This window comes from Typopeltis vanoorti, chromosome 3, assembly GCF_054136105.1.
Source record: "Typopeltis vanoorti isolate ZY-2024b chromosome 3, IOZ_Tvanoo_1.0, whole genome shotgun sequence".
Classification (NCBI taxonomy): Eukaryota; Metazoa; Arthropoda; class Arachnida; order Uropygi; family Thelyphonidae; genus Typopeltis; species Typopeltis vanoorti.
This window is the reverse complement of record NC_143551.1, coordinates 108,193,044-108,217,942: the sequence shown is the minus strand read 5'-3', so window position 1 is coordinate 108,217,942 and position 24,899 is coordinate 108,193,044. Positions and strand designations below refer to the sequence as shown.

Sequence of the window (24,899 nt, the reverse complement as noted above, 5' to 3'; positions counted from 1 at the left end):
ACAGTTACTGCGCAAATGTTAGATAATTCTTGATATGGGGCCTCTCTTTCCTCAATGAGTTTAAGGACTCCTTGGAGTTGCCCCCCCCCTCTGCTTCACACTATATATTCAATTATACACCTCAGGTGTATAATTGAATATATTCACTTCCTTTATTACACAGCTCTCTGCTGTATTTTTTCTATTAATTGTGTTTATTCTCTGGCTGTTTGCTTATTCTGTGAGGAAAAAACTCAAGTTTCTGGGAGAAAAATTCCTTCTACCTTCGTATAAGACTGGCTAATTCACCTTCAATGAAAAAGCTCATAAGGATCCTTGCATCATAAAAGATTCTCGAGTATTTTCCCTGATGCATTATATCACAATGAATTACTGTTTTAGAAATGTTCTGATATCTTTTAAAAAAAAGTTATTCAGAGAGGCTTATGAAGCACTGCTTTATTAAACCAACCCTCAGCAGGAATGAGGGATTAAGACTTTCTGATATTTAGAAGTTTTCTTACAAGATTCTTATCACCAGTATTAGTCAAAAGATGGATTCTGTTTGATAAGTCTTTCTTGATAAGACCAGTAGGCACATTACTATGCCTATAGTAATGTGCTTATGCATACGAGTGTCAGATAAAGCTACCTTAACATCCCAGCGTTCATTGCTTTTATTCCATTTCCTGAGCAAACTGAGAATTATTTGAGAATTAAAAATTAATTAGAATTAAAAGATTACTGAAATATTGGTGATCACAGCTTTCTGACAAGACAATTTCAGTTTAGCCATGGAAAAGTTTGGACATACTCATCCTGTTGACATCTCTACCACATGGAATTAGGTCTTGCACAGATGCTTACTCAGTAAACTACTGTTTTATAGCCATCTAATTCTTGTAATTTGATTGTTAGTTTTCTCTAGTCATTTACTGTGTAATGGAAGCTGGCTTCCTCTCTTCAGATTTCTCCATCAGTTCTAGCATACGTATACCCTAGGTTATCTTCACCCACTCTCTTCTTTCTGTATATAAATGATCTTTCACTTACTTTTAAATAGGGATCCCATTTTTTGAAAACAAAAAACCAGGACACAATAAATTTTGTAGAATTAAGGATTAAGAGAAATAAATTTTATTCATTAACATTATGTATTTTAAAATAAAAAAATTAAATATTTATTTGAATTTGATTTATTAATGCAGATAACATAAATGTATTTACATACGTCAAATAAATAGAATTCTAATAACAACACTTAAACACAGATGACAATACTTAAACAAGTAACACTTAAACCAAACATTAATAAGTATATGAAATATAAAGACATAGAATAAAGATATAAAATGTTAATATGTCAATAAAATGGGAACTGCAATGTAAATACAATAAAATATAAACAACATGAGCCTTATGCGTATTGTGTAGATGCATAATATCTGAAATTATATGAAAAATAAATTAATTTAATTTATTTAATATAATTTAAAAATTAAAAAAATTTTTAATTTTTTTAATTTTTCTTTGTCTTTGCAACAAGTCTTTGCCTGTCCCATTTTACTGCTACTTGCAGAATCATTATTATATTTGGTTGAAGAATGGATTTTTTGCAAGAGTTATCGATTCTTAGATACTATATCGAAAAACTCTGAACATGATGTTTCTGTAATGGGTTTTAATAAGCATAATAGATTTAACTGTGTCCAGTTGCAAGCGATTCCTATCATTTGTCCATAACGAATTCATCAATGAAAAAATTCATTCAATAGAAGCATTTGATCCTGGTAAGGTCAAACAAAAACTTATAATTGAAGCTATTTCACTGTAAGTAATTTGTTCCTTTTTAAAATGACCAAAGATTTCTTTCCACCTATCCTCAAGTTTACAACTGGCATTATTCCATTCATTAATTTTGTACTCAGTTGCATACATTTTAACATGGCTGTACTCATCAGATAAGCGCCTTCGTAGCGCAATTGGAAGAACAACGTACATTGCGCCCTTCGATTGGAATAGGCCTAAGTTCGATTCTCGTCGCGACGGGAGGAATCTTTATCTGGACGATTTCAATCGAAGGTGAGTTAGCCGATCTCATACAGAGGTAGCAGGGATTTTTCTCCCGGAAACTCGGGTTTTTCATCCCGCATACAGACAAATCAGCCCTTCAGAACATGCAATTTACAGACAAAAAATACTAGTTGTGGTAGTGGTGGAGGTGGGCGGTAGATGGCATTGATTTGTAGTAGAGGTTTGGTGTAGTGGTTGAGACAGTTGTAGGTGTCCTCCCGCGATGAGTCTTCGGACTCCTTGGAGGTGTCACGAATAATAATAATAATAATGTTCTCTTCATTTAAGTTGAAATTTGGTAAGATGGTCTTAATTTCTTTGACACATTTCATTAAATTTTCCCAAGATACAGGTGTGTGCAAGCAAGCCCATTCCATTTTAGTAAATACACTAAACTGATTTTGAGTCCATTCTTGAATATATATTGAATTGCAGTGAAGTAGAAATTGGAGATGTTGTCTCTAAATGATGATTCAGTCATTAAACCTTCTTCACAAAGATTTTTCATTTCGATTTTCACTTCACTGGGTAAATACTTCTCATTTTCATGCAATAAAATTTTCGTAATAAGAATGTCTATCTCTTTTTTTACCTCACAACCCGTAGCATATTCTCTTTCATTTCGCTGGATTGCCTCAGAAAACATTTTCATCTGATTTTTTAAAAATAGAAGATAAATGAAAGACTTCTTATCACTGAAAAACATATTCAAAATAGTTGGACATTTATCTTGAGACAAGAAATAGGATTTAAGCCCATTGTACATCTCAATAAAACGAATTTAACATGGCTGCAGTGAAAGCCATCGTGTTTTGCTATGACCTAAAATAGTCTTGTATTCAGTTTCGACAAAATCACAAAAATATTTCAGACTTTCGACTCTGAGAGTGAATTGGTGAAAATGCTGGAAAACTTTACCCAACGATCCAAAATGTTTCTCATTGGTTGAAAGAAAATGAACTATCGTGCCGTGTTAATATTCAGAAACATGTTGACCAATGAGAAACATTTTGGACCGTCGGATATCGTACTATGCGAACTAAGCTTGAGACAAAAGATTGCAAAAAATTTACTGCTGACCACCAGACGAAAGAAATAGATGCCGTGGTTGTGATTAGTTAAACATACAGTTGGGCGACTGTCTCCCTCATTCTGACATTCTTTTCTCCGGCTGAATAAAATGTATGGAATTAAATTGTTTTCCCAAAATTCTAACATTCTGGTAATTCACCGAACTACAAAATAAATATGTCTCTGCTTTTTGTTTTGTAAACATACATTTTTAAAAGCACCCAAAAATATTACGACTTGTACTTATTCTTATTAGAAATGTTAATATTTTTATATTGTTAAAACTCAGGGACATTTAGCATCCCGAATTAAACATATCGGGGCGCCGGGACAGAAGTAATAAAACCGGGACGTATGGGATCCCTATTTTTAAATCATATCAATAGCTTTTGTTAATGAGAGCTTACTCCCTTCCTCTTCTTGTACAAACTTTGTAGTGCATAATCATTCAAAGCTTTGAAGACCTATAACTAGTGCCTTAAACTGTGATCTCCTTATGTATATGATCTTTTAATAGTATTTGCCTACTTACTCCTTGGTGTTGGTAGGTAATACCACACCATTTAAGACCACCAAGAATCTAGGCCTTCCGAAATACTCAAAGATAACATATCTCAGACCAATAGTGGCAGGAATTGACAGGCCTACATGTTACCTAGCTAAGAAATTAGCAGTAACAACACTAAGGAGTTGGTAGAGCTTTCCCACTTCTACTTAAAAAAAATAATCAACGCCTTATTACCAAAATTAAGGTATGTTTTAGATAACACCAAGATCTCTTAGCTTTGACATTACTCTTTATGAATCTCTCCATCAACATAATTCTCCTGCTACAAAACATTTTGCTGTCATACTCACTGAGGAGACCTCACCCATAATGTATTGCAGTATACATCTCTTGGTGAGATGTGCTTTACATTATGGAAAATACTAAGAATAGTGATCAGAGCTTTACCCACCTTTACAATGAGTTGCCCTGGTGTTGCACCACCTTTAGACTTGAACTATGTTTCAGGTGCAAACTTAACTGTTTGCTTACTTGGGATCAGGAGTAAAATAACCAAGTTTATAAAATTTTTGTAACCCTAATAGACATTATTCCCAAGGTAAAAAAATCTTATATTATATTTTCACTAGAGATCATGCCAGTAGAATAACAGTTGATCAAATCATTGTCTCTTTAGCATACTGTGTGAAATGTAACTCAGCTTGTTCTTGTATATTTGTGTATACTCTAGATGACGACCTTAATATGAAAGTCTAAATGTTTGGAAATTAAAATAGTTATTTATAACACGGTTGTAAAGTCCATAATTTCTGAAATGAATGCTGATCACCGTGTAATGCTAAAAGAAAGAAAAAAGAAGGAAGATTAGTTTGTATTATGGATTTTGAAGTCCCCAAGAAAGATTGTCTCACTGTTTGGTGGTTATGTTGGCTGTAGAAAATTCAACTTTAGAGAGGAAGAGACATAAAAACTATGAATGAATGCAGCGAAATTTGATAAGGAAATTTCAGCCCAGAACACATCAAATGGGAGGGGAGGTGGTAATTCAAGGTTTAGCCTTCACTGACATGGAATGTCAGTTCTGATGAATGCACGTTATCCTAATGAATGACAAAATTGTGTGAGGTGCAGTTTGGGTATTTGAGATGAATAGTAGTTGTTGAGGTTGCCAGATGAAGTTCCATTAAGAGTAACAAGTCTGGTTTGGATGCTTAGGTGGTGCACATAATTTAAATTGCTGTTTTGAGAAGTAAATATGGTACTTTTTTTCCCAAATATTACTCTCGAGTAGCAGAGAAGTGATTTTTTTTTTTAAGTTTATTTTTTAAGGGAGATTTTTGTAATCTACAATAAAACAATTTGGATATGTTGTCTTTCTTTGTTAGTATGGAGAAAGCATTAAATAAATAGTAAGGGCATGCAGTGGGAAGTAAATGATTCACAAGCAGCCCCCCCCCCCCCTCAAGGAAATACAATCTACTGTCTTTGGCAACTGAATGGTTGAGAAGATGGATTCTCACTGGATGGTCGAGAAGCCTCCTGATTTGTTACCATGAGGTTCAGTTCCATGCACTATCAGTCTGCCAGCTTGTAGAACCATTTTACTTCTGTTTCTGCATAGAGAGAGAGAGAGAGAAAGAGAATGTCTTTGAAAGGTTTTACCTGACTACATAGGAACAGAAAGTGAAGCACATTCTCTGAAAATAAAATATAGCCTGTTCATACATCCATTAAGCAAATGGTGATATTTTCTTGGATGGTGAAAATTGTCTACCACCTAGAGGTTTAGTTGGTATTTCCTCCAGGAAAAAATAACTTTTTGCAGCATGCAGTACTTGCCTCTTTTGTGTGCAGTGTTATGCAGTGTTTATTCTGGTAGACGTGAACAATTTAAGATAATTTGTGAATTGTGTTCACGTCATTTCTACCTACTGAATCAGTTTAGTTTAGATTGAAAGTGTTAATTTATTAAGAACACTAATGAATATCACTATTATTATTATTATACATAATAATAATAGTGATCTCCATGGAATTCTCATTCCATGGAGATCACTATTATTGGTGTCTCCATAGAATGAGAAGACTCATCATGGGAGATCCATTATTCACACACCAGCCATCATTCACACAATACTTACAAAAGAGGCGAGTACTGCATGCTGCAAACCCTTAAGTCATTCCCTGATGAAGCACCTACAACCACCTCTGGCAACATTCCACCCATTCATCATCCCCCAAACAAAAAATCAGATCTAGGCACTCTTGAACCTCATGTCATTACATGTTGCCTCAGGTAATTATCTCTCAGCAGTTGTATAAATTCCATTTCCTTCCCTGCCTGTGACCATTCCTCTTCCCAGCCTATGTCCCCATAGTCGAAATTTCCCATAATAATTAATTGATCTGTACTCATGCTAATTTGCAAGTGCATGTCATCTACAGAATGTAGATGACATGGATTATAGAAACAACCAATTACATATTTAATCCTGTTGGCCTCTGTCTCACACCAGATAGTTTCAAATGTAGATGACATGGATTATAGAAACAACCAATTACATATTTAGTCCTGTTGGCCTCTATCTCACACCAGATAGTTTCAAATGCACTGCCCTCTGAATCTCTGTTCCTATGATGTATTTCTACTCTTTTTGGTTGTAATTCCTTTGCTGTCATTAGCAAAACCGCTCTGCACCCCATCCTGTTTCTTCTCCCTTCCTCTGGAGACACTATATCCTTGCATTCTGTTCCTATGACCATATCAATCTTGGTCAACCTCATTTTCCTAATGCTAATAGCTTTTGGCCAAGTTGTGTTAACCAATGCCAAAACTTCTCAACCTTATTTCGAATACTTCTGGCGGTAGTATACATAAATTGCAATACCTCCTTCATCCCACAACTTCTCTTACACCATGTATTACTTAGCCCACTAAATTTAACCTGGGGTGCTACATTTTGCATTAAGTGATCACACTCCCATCTACTAACATCTTGTTGCCAGACACTGTAGATTACATTTCCTAAATTTATCCTCACTCTTCCAAAGATCTGACTTAGATACATGGCAAGGTCGAAGTGCAATTCATACAGTTGCTAAGGGATAATTACATGAAACATCATGCTATAAAGGAGATAAGGGGGTTTGAGAATGTTGGATCTGATAATAGCATTAGGAGATATCACTGTAACCAAGGTAGACACTCTGCCTCCAATTGGGGAGAGTGACAATACTGTCTTGTTCTGGGAAGTTGCTAAACATCGAATTCTCTGTCAAGAAAGAGTTTATGTTGAACTATAAAGCTGGTAATTATGACAGACTTAGGAGACATCTTGGAGAAGTGCCATGGCTGGAGAAGCCACAAGGAAAGAATGTCAGTAGCGCATAGTAAGTGGTCAGAGATTGTTTGAGAAAAGCAGTATCAGACTACATACCCAATGTCAGGAAGATAAACCAAGTGGGGATTAAATGGATAAGTAGAGATATAAAACAAGAGCTGGAAAAAAAAAGAAAACACTGTAGAAGGAATATAAAGAGAAGGCGATCATCATATTCTTGCGCAGTACAAAGTGCAAGCAAGAAGGATGACTAGTTTTATAAGAAAGGTCAAATCAGATTATGAGAGAGAATTAGCTAAGCAGGCCAAAGTAAACCCAAGAGTTTTTTTTTAAACAGTGCTCTTGGCAGGAAGACGACTGAACCAAAAGAAATAGTTGAGTTGCTGAATGATCGTTTTGCAAAGGTCTATCATCCACGTGGAGATTTTGTAGTTGCTGATGTAAGATAGATAAACAGAAGGTGTTCAACATATTGAAAAATATAAATGTGAACACTGCAGTGGGACTGGATGGCATGTCAGCCTCTGTGTATTGCAGGCATGTGCAAGAGAGTTGGCCTCTGATGAAGTTGTTCAGTCTAAGCCTCTGCTCTGGCAGGGTTCCAGGGTAGTGGAAAGAGGATAAGATAAGAAGTTCCATTGCATCAAGGTAGCTTCAAGACAGAGGTAGCTAATTACAGACCAATTAATATATATCAGGAGTGATTGTTTAAAGTATTGGAAAAGTTAGTTAAAGGTAAAATCCAACAGTGGGTTGATAGGGATTCCATGTACTAGACAGCACAGCTTTGTAAAGGGTAGATCCTGTCTTAGTAACTTATTCACAACTATATATGCATATAAAGCAAAGTCTGTTTTCAATGGGCATTTATAACTCAAGAATGAATTGATGATTTCTTCACCAATAGATAGAGGATGTTCCAAAGATGGTTTATATGCATTTTCATCGATGTACACCTCCAGATTATGGAGCAGTGATTAATTTTTTGTTACCTCCCTCAACAATATTTGGCCGCTATTTTGTGTCCATTTTTTAGATTATTGTTAAATTCTGTTGTTAGATATTGAAATATTATCTGTGGCTAGATGTTCTTAAATTTTTTAGATATTGTTAACTTCTATTGTTAGATATTGTGATGTGGCCAGATATTGTTAAATTCTGATATTACAAAAGGTTTCTTTGATTGTTTGGGATAAATTCACATCTGTTGAAATGGTCAACAGAATACTGAGGGATATCTCATCAGACAATTGAAGAATGTCTGGAATAACTGTTTTTTTGCCGGCCTGGTTGGCCAAGTGGTTATTGTATCTGCTCTCCTGCCAAAAGGCTGCGGGTTCGAATTCCCGCCATGGATGTTTGTGAAAATACTAGTGGTGGTGGTAGATGGCATTGGTATAGATGATGGTAGTTGTGGTTCGTTGTAGTTGGTGGAGGCAGTAAGTTGTAGAGTAGGTGCCCTCCCTCGATGAGTCTTTGGACTCCCTGGATGTGTCATGTAATAATAATAATAATAATAAATATTTGCTGGTGATTTTCGACAAACACTGCCTGTTGTATCCTGCAGAACCAGGGCGGATGAAGTGAATGCCTACCTTAAGAAATCATCACTGTTGCATGATATAGAGGAGTTTTCTTTCAAAACTGATATGCATGTTCACCTGCATTGAGACTAATGCACATTCCTTCTCCTCAAATTTGTTAAAAATTGACAGTGGTCAATTCGAAGCACAGCCCCGGGGCAGAGCTGACTACTACCAGGTGCATCCCCAAGTGGTGGATCAGGAACAGCCTTCAAATATGGAGGCTAGCTGCGACATAAGCAGAGCAATCTGGTGAATAAGCAGCCGTGGACCAACACCAATGACAACTTGGTGACATGGCGAGTAGTGCCGCCATTAAATAAGCACCTGCTGGGGCACTGCCCCTGACAGTGGGAAGCAGCATGTCAGTACTGACACAAGGTTGAAGCCAAATGATGATGGAAAAGCTTGTGATCAGAGATTTGCAGATGGCAATATGATTAAGTTGTGTATGTCTGTAATACTGTGGAGCAGAAAGCAAATGGAGAAACTACTGCTCTACCTTATCTGCAGAACACCCACTATGGCAAGCAAGCTCTTGCAATTGGCCCCGAGTTCCCTGCGTCCCTTAAATGGGACAGGGGTGCGAAGAATCTCCGGCCTCAAAATGGTGTCCACTTTTAAAAATTGCAACTTGGAATGTCAGAACTCTATCTGAAGCTGGCAAATTAAGAAATGCCACAAGAGAAATGAAGAGGCTGGGCATCCAGAGTTTGGGAATTTGTGAGGCAAGATGGCCAGGATCTGGAAAGTGTCAACAAGATAATATGACAATGTATTACTCTGGGAATGATAAGAACAAACATCGACATGGTGTAGCTGTAATAGTAGATGAAGAAATTAATAAATCAGTAATAAATGGGATCCCATTTTCTGAAAGGATAATGCTGTTACAACTTAAGGGAAACTCCGTTAATATAAACATCATCCAAGCTTATGCACCCACAGCTGACAAAAGTGAAGAAGATGTTGAAGAGTTTTATGAACACTTATTAAAAGAGATTAAAAACCTAACAAAGAGACATGATATAAACATATTAACGGGTGACCTCAATGCAAAAGTGGGGGGGGGTGTTGGAGAAATTGTTGGAGAACATGGCTTAGGCACCAGAAATGACAGAGGAGATCGCCTTGGATGAAAATTAATGTACTGAGATTGAACTGCTTCAGCAATACAGTAACGAGGGTATGAAGCACCTGTGGGAAGTGTCTAACTTGTGCCCCCCCCCCCCCCCCCAATCCAAAAATGACAAAAATTTTGAAAAATTTAAATGTAACAAGTTAAATTTTACTACATGCAGTTTGTTAAATACTATTAACCCCATCAAAATGAGTTGCAGTGTGTTGCGGAATTTGTGTGTCTCAAGTGGCATATTACCGAAATTTAAAAATACAATGTAAAATAGCAGACTTTTATATCTATTTATTTCTATTTTTATTTTTGACATTTTGCACCCGTGGTGGGTGCCTCTTTCGCCACGCCCTGGTTTCGGCACTGTGCTTCAGAAGAAACATAATTTCAATCTGCATAAGAAAATGAACGAAATTTCTGGAAAACAAAGCAAACAGTGTCTCTAAGAGACGAAAGTGGAAAAATAGTTCTAGAAGAAGAGAATAAAGCACAGATTTGGATAAAATATGTAACAGAATTTTTCAATGATACTAGACAAAAGCCTATAAATATAAAAGATAACATTCAAGGACCAGCAATTATGATATGTGAAATAGAGAATGCTATAAGATCAAGTAAAACAGAAAAAGCCAGTGGACCAGATGGTGTGCAAACAGAATTTTTAAAATTAATAGAACCAGATAACATCAAACTTCTTGAAAAACTATTTAATAAAATATATGAAAGTGATGAATTTCCATCAGATTGGTGCAAATCTACATTTATCGCTATCCCAAAGAGACCCAAAGCGAATTCCTGTGGCAACTTCCAACTTATTAGTCTAATGAGCCAAACATTAAAAATATTTTTGAAAGTAATTCAGAATCGGATTTATAGAAAAAGTGAAGAAACTCTAAGTGAAACGCAATTCGGCTTTCGGAATGGTTTTGGTACTAGAGAGGCCCTTTTCTGTGCACAAATATTGATACAAAAATGCATAGAAAAACAGAAATCTGTCTTTATGTGTTTCATAGATTTTGAAAAAGCATTCGACAAAGCAGACACACTAACTTAATAGAAGTCCTTCAACAAATAGGGCTAGACGAATAAGACTAATAAGAAATCTGTATTAGAATCAGTCGGTTTCCATTCAATTAGACAACATTACCACCAGTGATATTAACATCAAAAGAGGAGTGAGACAAGGATGCGTGCTCTCACCACTCTTGTTCAACATATACGCAGAGGTAATCTTTAACAAGGCATTGGAAGAATGTCCAGAGGGAATTACAATAAATGGAAAGATTGTTAACAACCTACGATATACAGATGACACCATGCTAATTACAGATAACATTATGAATCTCCAAAAACTCATTGACAGAGTATACATAGAAAGCCAAAAAATGGGAATATATATAAACATCAACAAGACAAAATACATGGTCATCATCCAACCTCATCAATGAAATTGACACTCAGTGGGAAAAATATCGATCAATGTCAAGATATAAATATCTTGGTTGCTGGCTTAATGAAAGGCGAGATCCTGAAATTGATATAAATACAAGGATTGAAGTTGCACGGCAGTCCTTCATGAAAATGAGAACATTATTCTGCAATAAAGACCTAAACATGGAAGTTAGATGCTGAAATGCTACGTGTGGTCTATTCTGCTCTATGGAGTTGAAACATGAACATTGAGGGCGACAGCCATCAATAAAATTGAAGCTTTTGAGATGTGGCTATACAGAAGAATGCTAAAGATATCATGGACAGAAAAAATTGCCAATGAAGATGTCTTAAAATCCATTGCAGGGCTAAAGATCTTGTACAAAAAAATCAAGAAATGAAAAACATCATATCTTGGCCACATCATGAGAAGCAGCAAATACCAACTTCTGCAGACTATTTTGGTAGGAAGAATTGATGGCAAAGGAACTAGAGGAAGAAAAAGATTATCATAGTTTGACAACATCAAGACGTGGACAGGGAAGAGCAGCTCACAACTGCTCCAATTAACGCAAGAACGCAGTTTGTTCACCAAGATGGTCGCTAACCTTCGATAGAAGATAGCACCATAAGAAGAAGCACAGCAAAGAGACAGAAAAATTATTTTCCCCCCGTTCCCCCTCTGCGGATGCACATGACCGTATTATTGCATTTTTATTGAGGTATGAAAATTCGAGAGTGCATAGCGCTTCAGTGCTCATCTTAATTGGTCCAATGCAATTAATTGCAGGATGACTTTGAATACTTCTGCAATGGAGGAACAATCGGTTTGTTTTAGGATTTATTAGAAAACAACAAAGAAGGAGAATGCTATATTTGGTTGGTAAATTTGAAATACTTTAAGAAAAAATATGTGAACCATAATTTAATACTATAAAACAGTAATTTTCTAAGGGAAAAACACGATAAAACAGATAAAATCAACAATTTTACACAAGCTCTAAATTCGCTGATCAATCACAAACCTCAGATAATGATTTTGATTTAATGTTGCAAAATGTAAGGTATTGATGGTATTGGCTTGCAGGAAATTGACGAGGTTAGGGACTTTGGGATAATTGTGGACAGAGTTGAAGTTCAGAGAGTATTGCAAAAGTTGGTAAAACAGTTCAAAAGGATTACTTGGATGTTGAAAATCATGCTAACAATTAAAGATAGGGATGTTGGTTATTCCTCTTTATAAGACCATGGTTCGGCCACATCTTGACTATTGTGCACATATTTGGTCACCCCTGGATTTCTTGGGGGACGAGGAGGTGGTAGAGAAGATTCAGAGATGAGTGACTAAACTGGTAACAGGTGTGTGGAATGCTTCCTGTGAGGGATAGGTTGAAGGTTTGTTGGGTATTAAGTTTAGTTGATAAGTGGAAAAGAGAGGACATGATAGGAACTTTTTTTAAAGATATTAAAGGGGTTTTTATAAGGTTTATGCAAAGGAAAATTTTTCAATATATGATAAATAGAGAACTAGAGACCATCCATGGAAGTTGTGTAAAAGTATGGTTAGTAGGGGGGGGGGGACAGGGTGCTGATCAGATTTTTTGCATGGAGAGTGGTGAATGAGTGGAATCAATTGCTAGAATTGGTTGCGAGTTCCTTGATGATGAATGGATTCAAGGAGAGGTATGATAGGATTTGTGTGTATAATAGTTGGGTCTTCCATGATGTCTCTGGTCTCCATAATAACAATACTTTCCATAATCTCTTCAGAAATCTGACTCACTTTGAGCACAGATTTCTGAAGTAGTCCAAATGCAGTATAATCAAGGACTTGTACAGTGGAACTATATGAACATTATTTCTTTGAGCCACTATACCCTTTTTCATTGCCAAAATCTATTGGAATTTAAAAAGGGGATATTATTGGTTATGGTATCTCAACATGTGGTCCCTAAATCTCTCTATCCTTGGCTACTGAGTTTCTAATTATTAATTGCATGCATTCTCCAGCCAGTTTATCTGTTTTGTGAAATGAAAACCAGAGTTACTAAATGGAAAGAAGTTTTGTTATAATTTCAGAACAAAATAACAGTTAATCTGTATATATTTATGTTTAAAAAGAGTAAAAAAAAAAAGCTTTTATGATGATTCCTTATATATCTTAGTTGTGATTCAAACCCATGATCTTTCCTATCAAACAGCAATGACTCATCTTGCAACTGCATTTCAGAAGCAGTCTTACCCCAGACTTCCTGATCTTTTCACTTTTTCCAGTATATCCTAACCAACTAGTCCTAGCCTTCCAAATTTCAAAATCTTGAAATTTTTTTTTTTCAAGATCTTTGCAACACTGAATTGGCCACTCCACTCATCTTCTAAATGCCAACTTCACTGTTCTCGTTTACATCTAAGAGTGATCCTTGAATAAAATAAACAGAAGCTCTAGCTCGCTCTTGCCAACTGTTGAATCTGTTAGAGAACAAGAAGTTTGATATACTAAGAATTCATATAATAGATATGCAATCTTAGTAATTAAAATGGCTGTGTGTGTGTGCATGTTTTTTCTTTCAATGTGTAAGAAACCTAGTTTTCTTACATATTGGAACAAATACATGTAAATACCCAACCCCAGGTTGTTTGACAGGGAATAGAAGAAGTGATCACAATATTCTTCGGCACAGTGCTGAGTGGTGATGCATACTCACATTCACTTTTTTTTATTTCAGTAAAGCATCCATGTGAAAATACATTCTGTAAGAATTCATAAAATTGAAAAACAAAATACTTCTTAGTGTTCCCATTTTTAGCTTCATCTGTATTCGATTTAATGTAGGAAATTATAAAAAAAAATGTGAAATACTTATATTGAATTTTCTGTTATATTACATTACATTTTTTTTTAGGTTCCAATCAGTGGTTTGTACCACCTGTGAAAGGTGATATTCCTCCTGGTTGTGCTGCATATGGATTTGTTTGTGATGGGACTCGTCTTCTTGTATTTGGAGGAATGGTTGAGTATGGCAAGTACTCTAATGAACTATATGAACTTCAAGCCAGTAGGTGGGAATGGAAGAGGCTTAAACCCCGGCCTCCAAAAAATTCCTCTCCTCCGTGCCCCAGATTAGGTCACAGTTTCACTTTAATTGGAAATAAAGTATACTTATTTGGTGGTTTGGCAAATGATAGTGATGATCCCAAAAATAATATTCCAAGGTAAGTTGTAATTGAAAATTTGTCAGATTGACTGTCTCACAAGAATTGCAGCAGTCATCATTGTTTGCAAATGAAACCATTCAAAATTTTGTTATTTCAAAACAAAATAAAAGTTAATAAGTATGTATATATTTATGTTAAAAAAGAGAAGAAGAAAGAAAAAAGCTGATATTATTTGTGATAATGGACACTTGGGATATTTTTATATTATTTAAAACATGTTTATATGTTAAAAAAATTATTTTTTTCTCAATTGAAATATTTATCTGCAATTGCAAAATCAAATAATGATGCCTGGAGGAAATTCTTGAATCTAATAGGTTTATTTTCTTTAGATATTCTAATTAATTTTGTTACTGATGCCTTAGAATTACCCGAGGAAAGATTTCTCCCCCCAAACATTGTTAAATTATTTGAATTTATAAAAACATCAGAAGGTAGTACAGTACTGGAATTCTTGATCTTCCCCCGAGGAATTCCATATGGTTTGCTCTATTAGATGACATTTTTGAATGCCTCACTATTAGATTTGTGCATCTTTGTCCAGAAACTTAACTTGTATACCAAAGAATCTAGTTTATTCTAGAAATAGGAATCAATAATGTTCTTCACTCATAGATTTGCTTCTCCTAAAAACCATATTAGAGGTTACACTTTTATGAATTTATAGATAGAAAAGCAGCACAGAAAGATGCATTGATGATATAACCCATCATTTCAAAAGTTGGGGATGAAGTTTTCTACAGAATCACTTAAAATAGTAATGTCAGTTTATTATAATATATGTAAGATGAAGAGATAAAGTTTAAGGAAAATATTTAATGCATGCCATTGATGTCTTTTTTTTTTTGACAGATTTTCAGTTAGTATCAAGGCTATTTTCAGTGTATTGATAGCTTACATGAACTTTAAACAGAGTAGGTTTAGAACAGAATGTTGCAATTGCAGGAATTTTGATGATGATGAAGAAATTTAAACTGTGATGCTATTATTTCTTGCTATTTATGAAGCCTGCTTGGTCACTGTGCCTTTGAAATACTGTTATTCTAATTAGCAGTGCGCACTTTCTCTCTCGTGACCTTTCTTGCTTAAACTATTGTGTACTATGTTTGTCTACCTTTCGCAATACCTGTCTTATGCCTATGGATACTGGAAAATTTATTTTTATTGAGAGTGCGCCACTAATATCTTTTAATTGGCATAAAACTCAGTAATACGGCAGTTGATTTCTCTCTCTCTCTCTTTCTCTAACACAAATTCCTTCAGTAAAACTTTACACAAGTGGTCTATTTGCACTTAACTATACACTTCGGCTATCTCACTTGGTTTCCTGCTCACAAGTCCGATAATTTTTTTAGGATCAGTGCATTGTAAAATAAACAATCAGGTGGCATATAATTAATTGACATATAATTAAAACACATTTATTTACATTTAAAATAAAGTACATTAAATAAGCGATAGGGAGGTTACTCTTTTCTCTCTACATATCCTTTTGGTATAAAGAAACAAACTTTCCATTTTCAATATTAAATGACTATACAATATAATTACTCTGTTACTTCTGCTAAAAACAAATAAATTGCCGAGACTAATTTACTCATAAAGAGATTAACTAGCTATGGCAAGTTATCTTACAATTTATATTCCAGTCAGCAACTCAGAGGCCTCGAGATTAGCTTGTTATGGCAATGGCAAGTTATCTCTTGCAATTTATATTCCAGTTAACAACAAATCAGAGGACTCTCTTATAGATATTTCTTATTACTATTTCTTATCAGTTCATCTATGACATATCTCCTAGATCACAAAAAGAATGTACATTTAAGGTTGGAACACACTTATGGAGGCTCTTTGTCATGACACCTTCCAAAGGTCCTGCATCAAAGTCACTGTAATTTTTCTTTCATCTCAGGCCTTCAGGCGGCTTTTTGTCGGAGTATTAGCGGTCTTGGACTGAAATCTTCCCGGTACTCAAAAGCTCAGGCAAGAAGTTTCAGCATACAGGCTTGAAGATCGTTCTGTGGCTTTTGGCTTCGGTTGACTTCCCAATTTTTTCCTCTGGCATGGGTTCACCATTAAGTCTGTTTCTCTGGGTCAGTATGCTTCTGGTTCTCCGCCGACTACCTGTGGCTCTCTTCGGTAACTGGACCTCGCCTCTGCTCTCTCGGCAGCTGGATCTCGCCACCTCTCTGTCAGCAGCTGGACCTTGCCTCTCCTTCTGTTAGCAACTAGACCTCGCCTCCTCTCACTGCCTCTGGTTCTCTGCTGAAAACTGCCCCACGATGTTCTGCTCAGTCCGCTTTTATTTTCGCCTTCTCGGGACCTTGCACCAAGGGGTGAAAACCCCGAAGAAATCGTCAGTTCTCCTTGATCCTTTTGTTAAGGCTGGCCCGCTCTTTTTTTCTTTGTCTTGTCGGGCAGCGGACCTCTTTGATACTAGCTTTGAAGGTGTTCATGCACAGAGCTTACAAACAACTTTCGCACACACTTAATTGTAAACAACTTTCTTGTGCTCTTACACATAGTTATTATACAAAGTTCCGATGGGAAAGCATTGCCTTTGGTTTTGACATTCTAGAAACTTTAGTTAAAACGGTAAATACAATCAATCCCCATAGGGTTATTTACATTATATATTTAGCATACAATACATAGAGACAAACAAGGTTATTTTTGTAACATTTCTCATGAGACTTGACCTCTGTAAAAATCAATGTAAAGCGCTTTGGTATTTTTAAGCCACATCGAGTTTTACAGTATAACAGTAAAACATGATATGATTTATTTTCTGTGAATCCCAAGTAATGAAATTTACTTACTGCCTAAAGACATTCGCCAACATTCAAGTCCAAACCTTGTTTATTGGAGAGCTGCGAAGCTATTCATTTGGCCAACCAGACATGCATGACTTGCATATGACCTAGGTCTGACATTCATAAATGACCTTCTGTCACTGACTTAAAATCTTATTTGTTGATGATAGTACTCTCCATTTCTCTTTTTCATTTGACAAATCTTGGAGTTCTCGTATGAGATCTTTCATAATCACTGGCTTAAGCACCGATTTCCTTGCCTTATTTCAGTGGGGTGAGAACAACATTGTTAACTTGTATGAATTAAGATGGGACTGTGTCACCAAAACACAGTCCTGTCTTAATTCATACAAGATAAACCATGCTCCCCCCCCCTCCCACAACACTGTTGATAATAATGAGAGTTTTCCATGAGATTAGATATATTTTATCCTAGCATAAGTACATTATATCCATAGTCTCTTCTACCTTCGAAAAACTAGGTGTCATTTTCTGCTCAATACATTAGTTCTTACCAGCACAACTTCTGTGTTTGAATCCTAAATCCATCCTATCCTAGCATGTTGTTCTCACTTAATTGGATAGTGCACGAAAAACATCAAAATTTGTTTGCTATTAACACTATCTGGTTAATTAGTGACCTTCTCTCACAGACTCATTTCAGCCACTTTCTTACAGATATTTTATTATACCTCTCTTACAAGTACTTTCAGCTTCCTAAACCTGTAAATAATTGTGCAGTTGCTACACATCTGTTTATATTGAGTTCAGCTCCAGACATACTAAATCGACTTCTCATCCTACTCTAAATTCTGTTTACTTCTCAGCTTTTGGAACAGCATTCCCCTTTCCTCCCCCCCCCCTTTTTTTTTTTTGTTTAAATATCTGATCCACACAAGACCTATAACACATTAGTGCCATGTGTGGGCAAGAGGAAAAGAAGAAAGGAGGAATATTTTCACATTTTGTTTGAACAGCTGAAGGTTGTGGTCTTTGGGGAAGGCAGAATGAGGGAGATTGTTCCAAAGAACAGAAGTAGATGGAATGAAAGAGGAGGCTGTGAAGTTGGTTTGGTGAGTTTCAAGATGAACTGTAAAAGGGTGTTGGTTAACAGTGGCTCTTGTTCTAATGATTTTGGGGGAAAGTGGAGGAATAATAGTGGCCAATTTAGCAGAGCACTGTCCATGAAAGTATCTGTAGAAGAGGCACAAAGGTAGAAACTGAATGTCTGTGATAGAGTGATTGAAGTGGATATGTGAGAAAAAGAGGGATCATCAATTAGTCGGATTGTCCTCTTCTGGATAGAATGCTGAATCTTAAGAGGGTTTTGGTATGCACCACTTCAAATATAAGAGCAATATTCCATAGTTGGGCAGATTTTGGATTTGTATAGAATTAGCAGGTGTGAAGTAGTGTCTCATATGAAAAAGTACTACTATTTTAGCAGCTGCAGAAGCTATAATTGAAATGTGTTTGTGCCAGAAAAGACCTGAAGTGTAGGTTAGTCCAAAATGGAACATTTGGATTGTGTTTAGATATCTCAGAATTATTGAAGATAAAGGGGAGGGTTGTGAGCTCTTTCTTGTGAGATCAGACAGGACTGAGTTTTGTTGGCATTGAAGTCTACAAGGTTGCTGCTGTTACTCTATTGTGATATAGCTAGGAGATCAGAGTTCAGGCCAGTGGTCATGGTGGATCTTGAGGATTTTAATACTTGAGTACTACAACATTTGTCAAATGGAAAGGAGGAATGGAGTGTACTGTCATCAGGAAAGCTATGGGTAGGTTTGAGAGCAGGTCATTTATATACAAGAGGAAGAAAGTTGGTGAAAGAACAGAACTCTGAGGTACTCCTGCATTGGGGAAGACATCCATGACACATAGTGAGTTTCTTCAAATTTTTCCTTGGCTTTGGTCCAGAGGGATGGTGAAAGCAAGATCAGCTGTAGATCGCTAGTGGCAGAATCCACACTAATTAATTGGTAGGTCTCCAGGTGGTTAAAAGTTGATTGTTGATGACCTTCTCCATAATTTTAGAGAGAGAGAAAAACAAAAATGAGAGCAGTTGTTCGTTGGTTGACTTTTATCACCTTTCTTTGGGATGGGCTGGATATGGGCCTGTTTCCATGTTGTATCGTAGATTCCAGTTGAATACAGTAGATTGAAAAGGCAATGCAGGATAGCACTTTTTTTTTTTAACACAGTAGGTGGGGTACTGTCAGGACCAGATGCTTGTTTGTATTCAGGTTATTAAGGATTCTTTGGATTTCTTTCTGGTGGAAGATGATAGATCACATAGGGAGAGCCATTCTTGGAGTGGAGGTAACTTTGCCCATGTCATTAATGCAGGAATTGAAAGAGAAGAGTGATGCAGTAAGTCGGCCTCATCTCTAAGTGATGTGTCATCAGTACCATCCAGATATGAGAGTGGTGGAAACCTGGATGGGCAAAAGTTGTTACCAATGGCCTTGACAAGGGACCAGAGGGAGTGGCTGCCATTTGGGCAAGAGGCGAGTTTGCAGCATTTGGCCCTTTCAAAGTCTAATTTGGATTTGGTGTTGATTCTTTTATAGCTGTTGTGAGCTGCAGTATAGGCAAGGTGAGCAGCTGGAGTTTTGGTCTTTAGCCATTCATGGTATGCAGAGGTTTTTCTTTCACTGAATTGGCACACTTTTGAGAATTAAGGCTTGGACAGTGGCTGAGAATTTGGAGTGGAATAAGGGATGAAACCCTCATTTGTGAGGATGATTTCTGTTATTCGGTCTGAGCAGGTGTTTGGATCAGAAGAACTGAAGTAGTAATTAGACTATGGGGATTAATAGAGGTCACAGAGATCACTCCATTTGACCCTCAAAGGACACGAAACTAAGAACTGGTGGTTGATGGTTATTCTGTGGCAAAAGAGACGTGAGATTGTGAACTGAGTTACCAAGAGGAGAACTGACTTCCACAGTATACTTGGAAAGGTAGCTTGTTAGGAAGAGGACACGTGTGTTGACAAATTGGAGGGGGGGGGTGTCACTTATTCTGGTATGGAGAGTAATGATCTGTGATAGGTCATTGCTAATGGCAAACACCTCAGCATCCCTGACTGTTTGGTCAGTGAAACTGGAGAAGGGAAGCCAATATGAGTTGTGGACGTCAAAGTCCTCAAGAATGATGATTTCATTATTGGGGTATTTTGACTGTGGAAAGTCTGGCTTTAGAGAGAGAGAGAGAGTTGAAGGGGTCAGAGTGTTTAACAGAGTTTGCAGAGCAATAGAGAGAGAGAGATAGTTGAAGGGGTCAGAGTGGTTAACAGAGTTTGCAGAGCAATAGAGAGAGAGAGAGAGAGAGAGATAGTTGAAGAGGTCAGAGTGGTTAACAGAGTTTGGCGAGCAATAGAGAGAGAGAGAAAGAGAAAGCATATGAATAAGGGCAGCTTGATCTGGTAGGGAAATTTTGAACCCAAAGCAGATCAAAGTGTCAGGATTCTAGGTTTTGCAATCTCTGGCATGGTATTTCAGTTCTGATGAATGCACATCAATAAAAAGGGAAATAAAGCTGAATTACTGAGGTATTTCTGTACTCGGTGTTCCTGGTAAGATTTATGCAAGCATACTTGAGTAAAGGCTAAGAAAAATTGTGAAGGGAATCTTGGAGAAGAACAAGATGGATTCATGCCAAGTAGAGATTGTCAGGATCAGATTTTCACTTTAAGACAATAGTTGAAAAAAAATCATGGGAACATTACAAAGATCTGTATCTAAGTTGTGTAGATTTGGGAAAGACATATGACAAATTCAAGAGCAGAGCTATTCAAAATGCCACATTATACGATGTGGATGGGACATTGAGCAGTACACAATCTGTATTTGATCTGTAAGTCAGTTATTAAAATGGAAGTACAGCTAGATGGCTTAATGTTAAGTCAGGTGCTAGACAGGGGTGCACATTATCTCCATTATTATTCATCATCTATGTGGATCACATTATGAAAGCAATAAGTCTGATACCAGAATTCAAGATATTAAATTCTGCTCTTTACTTTATGCAGATGATGTTATAATGTTAAATAAATCCAGTACAAGTCTGTAGGATTCCCTGACTAAATTGAATAACTGCTGTAATAAGTTAGTTATGACAATTGCAATAAAAAGACTATGAAAATAGGCAGAATATGGAAAAGATCAACAGAATCCTGAATGGAGAACTAATAGAATAAGTAAAACATTTCAGCTGTTTAAGTACAAATTTTAGTGGAGATGGCAAATTAAATATGAAAATGGACGATAGAATTAGCAAAGCTGGTATGGTAGGAAGTCAAATGAATAAATTTACATGGAATAAAAGAGAACGTAATCAAAACACTAAACTAGCTGTATACAAGATGGTGTTCAAACCAATTTTAATGTATGAATCTGAGAACTGGGTTAGGAATAAAGCATTTGATTAAAGACTGGAGATCACATATATGAGAGTTCTGAGAAAAACTAGTTGTGAACTGATTGCATCATATCAGAATCGTATTACAAATGATTATATTATGAAGGAACTTGATATTGTTAGCATTGAGACAGAATGAAAAATAGATAGATAAGCAATGACGTAATGATACAAAATCTACAGAATAATAATACTTTTATAAGTAAAGTATTTGTCTATTATGACAAATAACAGATTTTATGCAGAATTTTATATCATTATGATGTCTGCTTACATCTCTATTTTTCATTTTATTCATATCCTTCACGGCGATTATATTTATAGAAAAACATCTCTTTTAGGCAGAGAATTGGTATAAACTTTTTAAAACATCCAGGTATGCTATATAATTCCATCTTTGCTGTAAAAATGAAACAAATTTCTCATTCATCACAAGCACACAGAATCTACTGCCATTAACAGAGAACATTGTTCTCTGTTAATTAATCAGATCTATGAAGTGAAAAAAAAAATGTTAATTGTCATATTACTTCTATTGCTGTAGAATTATCTAATGTTTTAATTGAAGAATATGATACTGCCTACAGAATTTCTTTAGACATAGGAGAAAGGGTTTTTATTCAAAAATTCATATTCATATCAAAACATCATATTCAAGAATTTCAATCACTGTTAAACAAGAAAAATCATCTCCTTAGGCCTCACTTTGAAACTGATAGAACAGCTATTAATATTTCATGGCATCCTTTAGCTAGCGGTGAAAACTTTGTATTGTCAAAATAGATTATGCTGTATCTCTGAAAGCCATTCTATTCATGGACTTTGTTTGTACTGATAAAGGCTTTCATAACATCCCTTATTCTAATACTAGTGAAATTCATTTTCAAGCATCATTTATCCTGTTTAAATTTATCCTACTCCAAGGATGTACAGTGTGTACCTCCTTGTAGCAATCTATCTAAAAATGAAATTTTAGCTCTCTCATTGCTGAAGTGCATAGTGCAATAATGTATGCTTGTTATAGATATTCTTATTGCACTGGATATTCAGTGCAATGAGAATATAGCTATAACAAAACCTGACCAAGGACATATGGTTGTGGTTTGTAGTAAAAATAAATATTTTAGTAAACTTAAATTTCTGATTCAGGATCATTCCACATATAGCTGTATCTCCAGAAATATGACTCAATTGCTGATCAACAAACTTAATAATCTTCTGGATAAAGTTCAGTTTTTGAATGAAGACACTAACAAATAGTTATGAGTTGATCATGCTAGAGCTCCCTGACTTTATGGTCTTCCTAAGATTCATAAAGAAAGTGTTAAGTGATTTTAATATGCATAAGTGTTCACTTATAAACTCAAAGCATCTTTCTGAGCTTCTTTCCTCATTTATTGGAAATTCATCTTACATCAATAAAAATTTAGAGTATTTCAAGAATAAAATTTCAAAAATATCTTTGCAGATAACAGATTTTTTAATTAGTTTTTGATGTAGTTTCATTCCATAAATATCCCTCTTACTGATACAATAAAATTATTACATAATGATTTTCCTCTTGATATTGTAAAATGATTTGATTTTTCTTGTCGAATATGGGGTTGCTTATTTCCACAACTCTAGCAAATTTACCCTCGAAGTAGAAGAAAACAGTTACCTCCCATTTCTGGATATTCTCATCTAATCTTCTTTTTCTTCTTCTTCAACCTTTTGGTTCTGTCCACTGCTGGACAAAGGTCCCCCCCCCCCATGATTTTCCAGACCACTCAGTTTTCTGCCTCTCCCATCTATCTCACTCCAGCAATTTGTTCCAGTTCATCCTTCCACTTTCTCCTTGGTCTTCCTCTTTGTCTTACTCCATCCATTAGTCTCCACTCTGTTGTTTTTCTAGTCCATCTCCCATCACTGCATCTGGCAGTATGGCCAGCCCATCTCTACTTAGCCTGTTTAATGTATTTTACAATATCCATGACACCTGTTTGAGATCTTATCCAGGTATTTGTCTTCCTATCTCTTAATGTTAATTTTAGCATACTTCTCTCCATGTGATGTTGTTTTGTTCTCAGCTTTTTGTTTAGGGCTTCTGTGAAAGTCCATGTTTCTCCTCCATATGTTAGGATAGGAAGTATGCACTGGTCGAAAGCTTTCCCATTTTAGACTCATGGGATGTCACTTCTGAATATGTCTCTCATTTTCCCATAAGCCATCCATCCAAGGTGAATTCTTCGTTCAATCTCTTTTCTTTGGCAATCCTCAAAGGATAACAATTGGCCCAAATATACATATGAAGTAACTTTTTCTATTTCATGATTTTCAACTTTGACAGTTTTATGGTTTATGTATTTATTCATCATTATTTTTGTTTTTTCTCTATTTATTTTTAATCCAATTACTCTGGAGGCTTTATTTAGCTGATTTAGCCTTTCTTCCAGATCTTCAAGATTATCTGCTATTAAGACAATATCATCTGCAAATTTCAGATGATGCAGCATTTCTCCATTTATGTTTATTACTTTTGTTTCCCAATCAAGGCTTCTAAAGACTTCCTGTAGTGCAACTGTAAATAATTTGGGAGATATGGCGTTGCCTTGCTGGATCCCTTTTTGTGTTGGGAACTTTTCACTGTTTTTATATAATTTAATTACAGAAGTTTCATTATTGTAAATATGTTGTAGTGTTTCAATATATGGTTTCTCAGTTCCCTGGGTTTCAAGTGCTTTTTGTGTTGCAGATGTTTTAACTGAATCAAATGCTTTTTCATAGTCTATATAGGCTAGACATAAGGGTTTATTGTATTCAATTGGTTTTTCAATGAGCTGTCTTAATGTGTGAATATGGTCCAAAGTATTGTAATTCTTTCTAAATTCAGCTTGTTCACAGGATTGCATTCCCTCTAGTTTAGATTTTCTGTTATTTATAATTTTTGTGAAGACTTTATATATGGTGGGGAGTAGGCTTATACAGGTCTGTAGTTTTTAATTTCTTCCTTATTGCCCTTTTTAAAAATTAATATTAGAAGTGAATTGTTCTATTTTGGAATTTTTCTCTGTTTTAGACATTTATTAATTTGGATTATCTCATCTAATAACAATCTACAATTCTCTGTACACTGAAAAACAAATCATACTGGAAAATATGACAATACTGCATCATATATCATTATTCTTGTTAGAAATATGGTGTTATCAGAACTTTGGTTAGTTTATATGATTGATAAATCACATAAACTGTGCTGTACTGGTTTTATTTTAAATTAAGAGCCGTCTCTTTTATCAGCGTTAGATTCATCATAATAGATACAACACCAAAATAATCAAAATAATA

At 35.7% G+C, this 24,899-nt stretch overlaps 1 protein-coding gene across 2 annotated transcripts in view; it reads left to right on the top strand.

The window, feature by feature from the left end:
- Hcf (Host cell factor) overlaps window positions 1-24,899 on the top strand; it is a 502,792-nt gene that overhangs the window by 4,796 nt on the left and 473,097 nt on the right. For both annotated transcript variants that reach the window (XM_090390794.1, XM_090390792.1), the window contains exon 2: window positions 14,022-14,331. In XM_090390794.1, the coding sequence (XP_090246920.1) occupies window positions 14,022-14,331 (310 nt within the window). The remainder of the gene's footprint in view (window positions 1-14,021; window positions 14,332-24,899) is intronic.